Here is a 10,893-nt window from a genome sequence, read left to right as displayed (position 1 = left end):
TCCCCTTTTTGCTGAAACACAAATTTGCTCTTTTCTAGAAGAAAGAAAACTATCATCTATTCGGAAAATCAGACACCTATCTGTGGTTACTATGAAATAAGTAATTTTCCAACTGGAGGCGCTAGTTCAGATACTTTTTTTTTCATGGAGCACTGCCTGTTTAAATCTCCATAGTCCAGGTGAATCTGTTCAGTAAGAAAAAGTTCTCCTCCTTTGCATTCATGACCACAACTCTATTCACTGTATCTCAAACTCCAACAGAGGTCTCATAAATCCATAGACGTGAATACAGCTGTAGACATTCATTTGCCCTACTGCTCTCTGCTTTGACTTCTGTTGGAGATGTGGAAAGAGATAGGTACTCATACACACATATAATGGACGCACTGTGAAAAAATTGTTCCTTTGTGGTCAGCAATTAATGATCTCTATAATAAAGTTTGATCAGATTTGGTCCGATGGTCCCCGACGATCCATTATGCCTGGCTCACCCTCTTCACTGAAGAAAGGTCTAATGCGTTTCTTAATACAAGCAGCTCGTTTGGTTATCCCACGTCACTGGAAGACCTCAGAGATACCTACTCTTTTGGACTGGCTAGTCATCTTCCTGGAACTTTTTAGGATGGAAGAGCTCATCGCCTGGGACCATGTCAGGAGTGACCAGTTCTTCAGAACATTGAGCACTTGGTTTCTGTTTAAGGAATCTGAAGAATTCTGATCTTGACCAGATACCAAAACCAATTCAAGACTAAGTATGGTCCAACGCCTCAGCACCTTTACTTTTTTCTCTTTTTTAAGCTTTTTTTCTTCCTTCATACTTTTTTTAAATAAAAATACTAGTATACTGTTATTGATTTCTGCTTGACTTATTGGTTTATCTGCTGTTTGAATCTCTAGCATATTTCTTTTATGATGTGGTTTAATAAAAATAATTGAATTATGATTGAATAACTAAGCAGACAGGCAAAAATAAGTATTTGGTTTACAAATGATGACTCCATTAAACTCCATATTGCTGACCGATACTTTCAGACTTTACCAGAATTATTTCCCAAAGCGCTGAACTGTAAAATCATAAATTACATAAATATATTATGACTGCTTAAAGGATAAGCATTAGAAAGCAGCAATACAGACAAGGGGATTATTTTTTTATTTTTTTACCTATGTGAGTATTGGAAAGCACATCGGCTAAGGATCCACTGGTGCTCTTCACATCCCCGTGTGACAATGTAGATGATGCTGAAGAGGACGTGGACGAGCCCTGAATAGACTTATTTATCCAGCAATCTGTATTCTGTAAACTTTGATTGAGTACAGCAGAAAGCGCAGCCTGACGTCTCAGAGACCCTTCATCTTCGGAGGCGGATGAGGTGTCTGCGAGGGAGGAGATACAAAGCTTATATATGGTGTGTACCATGCCAGGAGACAGAGGATTTAGGTCTGGACTGAAGAAGGAAATACAAACTGGTCATTGGTCACGGTCACCCACTGCAGCCTACAGCTGGCCATGGATATGGGATATGAGTGGCTAGATCAACCCAAATTTGGCACCACCTGCATAAAATCCTATTGTGAGGCCATATGTATCAAAACCTACAAACAGTATTATGAAGTGCACCAGTTAAGCTTTTTCGTCACCAATTTTTTATGCTTTACGTGTTAAAAAAAAAACATATGCACACCTTGAATTGCAAAATTTTGCTCAGAAGGACATGTAGCTTTTAGCTGCACCATGGCCGCATCATTGCCTCCATGTGTGGCTGGATCTTAAATCTGGACCTACACATTATATTAAAGGGGGTTATGCAATTCTTCTCTCCGCCATCAATTCTGACAAATTAACACACAGTTATCTGTGGTGTACATCTGTCGAGAATTAGTCTGAGTTGCAGTGATGGGACACAGTCATATGAACAGTTATCGATTCAGTTCTGCAATGAAGGAGCCATGGTGCTCCAGGGCCATCGTTCTGCATATCAGTGAGGAATTAATACTCTATCGGTCACACATTGATGGCCTGTGTTAAACCTTAGGACACTATTTAACATGTTGCAGTCAATCTTCATAGCTCACAGGCGTGTGATTGTGCCTGGTACTACAGCGCATCCATGCTCAGCCTCATAAACGTGAAAATGCCAAGCTGCAGAACAAACCCCAGGCTCCCACGTATGGACGTAAAACCCTCTTTGCGATTTGTCCTTAGGATTTGGGATGCTATAAATACAAGATCGTTAGGTTTACACTAAAAAGACAACATAAAAAGTATAATTATCACAATAAACAGGACATTAAAAAATTAACCTAAAACAGTGAATTAAGGTTATACTATTAATGATAGATTTTCATAAAAAAAAAAGAACAGAAATCTTTAGCAAAAATACAGTGTTTCCCCAAAAATAGGACCTACCCCGAAAATAAGCTCTAGCATGACAATACAGAATTTTTGATTTAGAGAATGCTTCAAATAGAATCCCTACTCCAAAAATAAGCCCTAGTTATAGTCAGGACCAGCTTTTAGGGAGGGACGACAAACTGGTCAATTGCCCAGGGCCCCAAATCTCTTAGGGGCCCCCAGCATTTCTATTCTGAAGTTAAAACTGCTTAAGGACCTTTGGTCACATTACGGTCACCATGATGTCATCAAAAGTCATTTACCTGCAGGGGTGTACCGGAACTGGTGTGTATATTTACATGTGTATGTGCAATGTGTGTGTGTGTGTATATATATATATATATATATATATATATATATATATATATATATATATATATATATATATATCTATCTATCTATATCTATATACACACATACATATACACACGTGCAGTGTGAGTGTGTGCTGACGCAATCATATTTCAATAAATGTTGATATTTATGTTCAAGAATAAATGTGGAATGTTGTTCATGGAAAAAAAATAAGACATCCCCTAAATATAAGCCCTAACCCATCTTTCGGAAGAAAAAATAATGTAAGACCCAGTCTAATTTTAGGAGAAACACGGTACTATATCCTCAGATGAACACCTATCATCATAGATGTTCTTAATAATTCCAGCATTTTACACTGACTATACTGTAATTTAAAAAGGATTGTCTATTACGTTAATATTAATGACCTATTCCAAAGCCAAGTAAAGAATATCAACGTAACGAACGACCTCTAAGGCAGAGGTCCCCAACCGCCGGTCCGCGGACCAGGACCGGGCCGTTGGGGTTTTTCAGCCGGTCCGCGGCACCGCCACAGACAATCACTAAACATTGACAGTGTGCTCTGGTCTGCGGTGGCTCAGAGCACACTGTATGGGGTGGATGCTGCCCGCTGTTCTAGACTCCCGCAGGGTAGACCTGTAGAGGACCTGTGATGACATCAAGGTACATAACTGTGATGTCACCACAGGTCCTGAAGCAGGATGAAGCAGGGGCGGAACTACCGCCCATGCAGCCGGTTCATTGAACGGGGGCCCCGAGGGAGAGGGGGCCCCTCCAGCCTCCAGCAGGGCCGCCATCAGGGCATGACTGCCCTGACTCCAGTATGGGGCCCGGCCGGTAGGAGCCCCCTCGGAGCCCCCCTCTTGTGCGTCTCTCTCCTCATGGGGCCCCCGGCCCCATGCAAAGCGCCGGGTCTAGGACATCTCATAATTCCTCTGACTTCCGGTCATGTGACGGCGCCGTCACATGACCGGAAGGCAGGAGAACCTGGTGTCAGCGATTTGGACGAGCGCCAGGATTCTGCAGGGATCGCATGGGGGTAAGTATAACAAGTTTTATTTTTTTTTAAATACAATTAACTAGGAGTGGGGGGAATGGGAGATGCACATGGGGGGAGGGGAGAGATGAGAGATGCACATGGGGGGAGGGGAGAGATGAGAGATGCACATGGGTGGGAGGGGAGAGATGAGAGATGCACATGGGGGAGGGGAGAGATGAGAGATGCACATGGGGGAGGGGAGAGATGAGAGATGCACATGGGGGAGAGGGGAGAGATGAGAGATGCACATGGGGGGCAGGGGAGAGATGAGAGATGCACATGGGGGGCAGGGGAGAGATGCACATGGGGGGGAGGGGAGATATGAGAGATGCACATGGGGGGGAGGGGAGAGATGAGAGATGCACATGGGTCGGAGGGGAGAGATGAGAGATGCACATGGGGGGGAGGGGAGAGATGAGAGATGCACGGGGGGGGGTGAGAGATGCACGGGGGGGTGAGAGATGTACGGAGGGGATGAGAGATGCACGGGGGGTGGATGAGAGATGCACGGGGGGTGGATGAGAGATGCACGTGGGGGGTGAGAGATGCACGGAGGGGGATGAGAGATGCACGGAGGGGGATGAGAGATGCACGGAGGGGGATGAGAGATGCACGGGGGGTGAGCTGCACATGGGGGGGTGAGAGATGCACATGGGGGGGGTTATGTTTACATAACTTTGTTGCCTTATGAAGGGCGGGGGGGGGCCCCCAAAAATTTCTTGCACAGGGGCGGGGGGGGCCCCCAAAAATTTCTTGCACAGGGGCCCACTACAGTCTGTGTCCGCCCCTGGGATGAAGTAAATGCAGCTGAACAGCAGCTGTCAGGACAGCTGCCCTGTCCTGCTGCAGGGCGTGATGGGGCCTCAGTGATGCGGCTCCTGGCACAGCACATTATGTGGGGCTCCTGGCATAGCTCCTGGCGGGGACCTGGTCTACACTATATGATAAGTATGCACTAAACTCCAAATCCCTCCATTACCCCGCCCCCATATGACCAAAGCCCCGCCCACCCCACCCCCTCCTTGCTGGGCCATGGAAAAATGATCTTGCTTCAAGCCGGTCCCTGGTGCAAAAAAGGTTGGGGACCACTGCTCTAAGGCAAAAAAAAAATGGAGAAATGTAATACCTGGAGGAGTGCATGCATCTGCAGGAGACTGCACAAAGGTGGACCTCCTTTTGGTCGGCATAGGCAAAGCCATCTTCTGTTCTTTATGCTTTGCCAGCGCAGCTTGGACTGCTTCTGTATGGATATCTGGAAGGTAAAATGTCTATTATAACATGACTATTTTGCAGGTAAATACCACTAAAAAACACAAAGAATGCTCAGGTTTTCCTCCATATTTCAGAACAGATATTAAACAGCAACACATCGGCCTACAGAGCTACATATTCTCATTGGAACTGACAGTGTACTAAAAACCGAGCAAATTCATCTTCTATGTTTTTATGAAAGTAGAAAGAAAAGTTAATGGATTTTATGCTAAATTATGAAACCGGAGTGGAGGCTCGTTAAATAAGGAAATGTTTTCAGAACTTTTTCAGGAGAGCAAATGGCCGTGCATAATGTCGAAATCACAAAACCAGCACTAAATAATACATGAAGAGAAAGCCTTTAAGAACAGAGGAGACTTCCAAAGTAAAAAGACAAAAACACAACAAAAACCAAATAACAGAAAAAAATCTGACCCTAAAATAAATACCCTAAATAAATGATCTTCTCATTAAAATTAAACATTATCCAAAAGAAAAGTCAAAGACCAATTAGGGAAGGAGACACTGTTCCTCAGAGACAGGAGAACTGATGGATGACAAGTTTGTGTTGTCCGAGAAAGGTTTGGAACAGGTTTAGTTGTGTGATGACGTCCATGATCAGCAAATCGATCCAAATGGCCTTCTCTCTGCAATAAATGCTCCATAAACATTGGCAGTGGTGGTGGTCCTAACACAGACTACAGTCCAAAGGGTAGAAAAAGGGAAAATACCAGTAGATCCACTTTGTGGTGTCAGTAGGGATGTAGTCAAGTAACTACTAACACAAAAGTAAATTTTCGACCCATTCAGAAAACCTTCTCAGGCAAAAATACACATTCCTATCCCACTGAATGCATTGTATACTGAAGACACCAGGATTACTTACCTGAGCGATACCGTTCATCTCTGGCTCCTCCAGACCTGGCTCTATGATATTTGGAGGATGATTGTGCAGGACCAGCCGGTGACCCACTTGTTTGGTTTCGATGGTCTTTCTGTAGGGCTGGATCAACAGCTGTAATGGGAAAAAAATTCATTTTACACATTTAATAAGAGTAGATTACAGAGCAAAGCCAAAACTATTCAAAATGGTTAAAAAATAAAAAAAAAATGACAGAATAACTGGAAGAATAGGAAGTTACTTTTTTTCCACACAATTTGATTTCACTACAAAAAGTTTAAACTAGGCGCCACTCTTACAACACAAAATTGCCCAATATAGTGAAAATGACTTTACCATCTACTCTTTAGAAACGGCGTTCTTAGTCACAGTGAATGGGGCGGTCATTGTCAATGCCCTTATTAAACTCTATAGAAATGGACAGCGCATGCTCTCCAGCCGAAAATGGGGACTAAATGTAGCCATTCATGTTGGAAGAATGTCATTCGTATCCGATTATTATGGTGGGACCGGCAGACCATCTGAACTTTCAACCACTGGCAGATGTCAGCAAAAAGAAGGCTTGGGTGTTTTAGATGTCAACGTGACCAATCCTTTTGTTTGCACAGAAAAATAGCTGCAGTTATAGGGATCTGGCCGTGGCTTACTTCTCTTTTCCCCATTGAGAACACATGTAAGATCAGTTAGGCCAAGCAGGCATGTGGATGGGGGATTGGGAGAATAGCTCCCGAAGCTATCAAAAGTGTATGGCCATCTTTAGGATGCTTTGTTCTCAGCAACTATGGTGGTTGCAGAGGTTGGACTCCCATCAATTTTACTTCTATAACCTTTCTGCTAGACAATAAGACTGTCATGGACAAACCCTTACAGGGGTTGTCTCATCGTGGCAAATTGTTCTTAAAGACCAGCAGCATCGGCCATCAGCCGATCACCACAGGTCCTGCTCCAGGATCCCGCAACCTCTTAAGGAGTTCTGAAGGAGGTTCATTTCTGAAGCCTTCGCCTCTTTACAGGGAAAAAGAGGACAACAAATAAAAACAGATGTCGTAGTCTAATATTAATTGGAATCATTAATCTAGCCATTAATGGTAGTATAATATACAAGCAGTCAGAAGGATCGTTCCCACTGGAAAGTCCAAACCGCAACTACGGTATATATGGCAAAATATAAAAGGGCAACACAACAGGCTAACATGGCAAACAGCCAATATATATATCTATAGATACTGACTGCACATTTATCATACATGCTCTCCCATCACATGCACACGAGACAAGCATTTTAATTAATCAGTACGTTATTACAGAACCTCAGGCTCTCATTAATAATAGATGAACTCTGGAAATAGCTTCACATCTCTAGTTATCTAGATGTATGGTATTGGAAAGTGCAGAGATATTGCAACGCATCACTGCCTGCTTCATCTGTGAAAACCATCTACACCAAAGGAATAGAGCAGACGGTATACAAGATTTTACTTGACTCCTTCATAGTTACCAGGAAGACAATCCACATTGGGGGTAGTATTCTCCGTAGGAACACAGGATGGGTACAGCATGGGGTTTGCAAAGACATATGTTCCTTCAAGGATCATCTAAACCAGCTGATTATTGTATAGCGGTTCTTCTACGTTCTTAGTGGACGTACCCCAAGTGGAAAAGCCACATGACGTTACAGGATGATTTGTCATGGATTATGATGCACATTTCACCATTTGCATTGCTAATTGTACATTCCACTGTAGAAATCGCCTGCAATAATTTACATTCTGTGGATTTAAACTCTGCAGCATGGGCCACTTTCTGTGCGTTCTTTTGTTTTACAGCGGCTATGGATCAGATTAGTAAAATGTTACTTTTAAAAACTGGAATACTCACAGAGCGTCTGCTCATGTGCATATAATTTTATGGTGACCCAGGAAAAAGGATAAAACTGTTCTGATTGTACCAGCACAGTCCTGAATTTCAGAAACAATCCCTTGATTTTGGCCGTATCCTGAGCCAAAAAGGGCACAAATTGGTGGTTTCACCCTCGTTTACCAACATGTATGTTGGTGATGATACAATAGAAAGATGGCGTAAATGGTTACCATTCTCTATTAAGAATGATACATAAAATCATTGTAAAGGCCACAGCGAATATGAAAATATAAGAGTTACACCTGATTCTGGCTAGTTAATATGAGATTTAGATTTCTAAATCAAAGTTGGCTCTGAACATTTAGGTGCTGTATTGTCTAAGTTTGCAAGTCAATGTCTATGCTAAAAATGATCATAATATGGCAATACTTCAAATTCTGTGGCGATCACAGGATCCAACATTCACAGCAGTTGATGTCACAGCTTACCTCCTCCCCTTCCTTGCACAATGACCCCTGTAGAGATCACAAAGCATGCCCCTATGCTCCCAGACGAGTCAACGCAATGAGTATTCTACTGACTACAGGTGGTGCCTGTGGTCCATGTTGCTGCCGTAAAGGGTCATAAGCAGAAGACTTAAAGGGGTTTTCCCACGAACAAAAGTTTATTTTAATCAATAGATCTTGGAATGATAATAACTTCCACAATTGGATGTTTAAATAAAATGTTCCTGTGCTGAGATAATCTGATAAAGATAAATGTGCCCCAGCTGTGTACAGTGTAATGGCTGTGTTTGACCATGCAGGACCATGAACACCTGGATGATTCTGTGAGTTATTGGTAGAAGGTGCTGTGGTCAGATGAGACAAAAATTGAGCTCTTTGGCATTAACTCAACTCGCCGTGTTTGGAGGAAGAGAATTGCTGCCTATGACCCAAAGAACCCCGTCCCCACTGTCAAGCATGGAGGTGGAAACATTATGTTTTGGGGGTGTTTCTCTGCTAAGGGCACAGGAGTACTTCACCGTATCAATGGGAGAATGGATGGAGCCATGTATCATAAAATCCTGAGTGACAACCTTCTTCCCTCCACCAGGACATTAAAAAAGAGTCGTGGCTGGGTCTTCCAGCAAGACAATGACCCAAAACATACAGCCAAGGCAACAAAGGAGTGGCTCAAAAAGAAGCACAGTAAGGTCATGGAGTGGCCTAGCCAGTCTCCAGACCTTAATCCCATAGAAAACTTATGGAGGGAGTTGAAGTTCCGAGTTGCCAAGTGACAACCTCAAAATCTTAATGATTTAGAGATGATCTACAAAGAGGAGTGGACCAAAATTCCTCCCGACATGTGCGCAAACCTTATCAACTACAAAAAACATCTGGCTGCTGTGCTTGCCAACAAGGGTTTTGCCACCAAGTATTTAGTGATGTTTGCCAGAGGGATCAAATACTTATTTCTTACTGCAAAATGCAAACAAATTTATCTAATTTATACAATGTGATTTTCTTGATGTTTTTGGATATTCTATCTCTCAATGTTAAAATTAACCTACCCTTAAAATTATAGACTGTTCATGTCTTTATCAGTGCGCAAACTCACAAAAACAGCAAGGGATCAAATAATTATTTCCTTCACTGTATATAATATAAATACACACATCTATTCATGTGTGTCATTACCCTTCTGCTTATTAAAAAAATAAATAAAAAAAAATGCAGTACGTGGGTGACACATTTTCCAAAAGAAAGGCCTTTGATGTACAGTCTACACTGCAATCTGGAATAGAAGTGTGAGACCAAAACTAAACAGAAAAATACCAGATTTTTAACCTATGAATCTTCCATTTACCAATAGTTTCTAGTTTTTCTTTTTTTAGGCATCACAAGAATAAAAGTTTACACTCCCAAAAAGGGTCCCAAATTCAGAGACCCTTGTGTGTCTATCTGATCTGACCCTCCTGGATGTAGCCATTGCCCCCACCCTACAATTAACTCGCTTGATTCAAGCATCACAACGGCTGCAAATAGTGTGCAGTAAATATGTTGATTTTAATGGAAACGGATCATTTTACCTAATGACACATTTCGGAGACTGACCTTTTGCTTCCTTTTGTTTCACCTCTCGGATCATGGTTCCCTGCCCGCTCCCCTGTGAGGAGTCATTTGATACGGCTTGTTTGAGGAAGTGCTAGAATATAACTGTACGCGGCACATGAACTTCCTTCCGCAGCCCTGTGTGTTGATCAATATACAAGACGTGCTCTATCCTGAAACGCTACTTCAGACGATCTGTACTGAACTATACAGAGTTTGGGGCATCTGCTCAGTTTTCACTGCATAATAAAAATTTTTGGCTCAGGGTTTAAGTTCATTCATTGTTGCTGATAGTTTGTTTAGTTCACCTGTACTGTATTGATTTTTTATTGTTTTATGTTGTCATTTTGTAAATTTACTTTTGGAAAATACTTAAATGATATACTTAAAAAAATAATAATTTGCTGCATTCCCATGGCTTTACAGTCAGATCACTAATAAAAGACAGTTGTGCCGATAAGTTTTGAGACTTTGGTTTTCACAAGGTTTGCACCTTCAGAGTTATTATAGTGGTAATTTGCATTAACTCTAGATTGTTGTGAAGAGTGATCAAATTAATTGCAAAAAAAAAAAAATGCTAAGTAATACCTTGTCATGAAAATTAAAGATGTTGTCCACTACCTGGCCTACCCTTTTTAAATAAAGTTCCAGCAAAATCGACAGTGGGCCTCTTGAGCCCTGCAGCCAATCAACAGCCATTATTGGGCTGCCTGTGCTCATGTCCTTAGTCCGAATCTCAGACAAATGGAAGAAGTGAGAGCACAGCACAGAACACTAATAATGGCCACTGATTCATGCTCGTCTTGATGAGGAGGCCAGCTAAAGTCAGATCCTCCTGATTCATGAAGAGGAGTATGGAGGAGGAGTGCTGGACGAGTAATGTACACCTCTGTGTGCATCTCGCCACCAATCCTACTCCAGTCCCTGCAGGAGTAAGATATGTGGCGTAGTGAAAGCTGCCCCTCTTCATAAAATTGACGAGCGGCAGTCGCCGCACCCCAACTCCACCCTCTTTGTCAAAACTGAGCGAAAATGG

General features: G+C 42.4%; 1 protein-coding gene across 1 annotated transcript in view; it reads right to left on the bottom strand.

Annotated features, from left to right (window-relative positions):
* DIP2B (disco interacting protein 2 homolog B) overlaps nt 1-10,893 on the bottom strand; it is a 191,547-nt gene that overhangs the window by 63,658 nt on the left and 116,996 nt on the right. Inside the window, exons 3-5 of the mRNA XM_073669027.1 lie at nt 5,890-6,018; nt 4,879-5,004; nt 1,165-1,377 (exon numbers count right to left, since the gene is read on the bottom strand). Coding sequence (XP_073525128.1) covers nt 1,165-1,377; nt 4,879-5,004; nt 5,890-6,018 — 468 coding nt within the window. The remainder of the gene's footprint in view (nt 1-1,164; nt 1,378-4,878; nt 5,005-5,889; nt 6,019-10,893) is intronic.

This window comes from Phyllobates terribilis, unplaced genomic scaffold (genome assembly GCF_046119375.1).
Source record: "Phyllobates terribilis strain yellow unplaced genomic scaffold, ASM4611937v1 Scaffold_2__4_contigs__length_985480577, whole genome shotgun sequence".
Classification (NCBI taxonomy): Eukaryota; Metazoa; Chordata; class Amphibia; order Anura; family Dendrobatidae; genus Phyllobates; species Phyllobates terribilis.
This window is presented reverse-complemented; position numbering and strand designations above follow the sequence as displayed.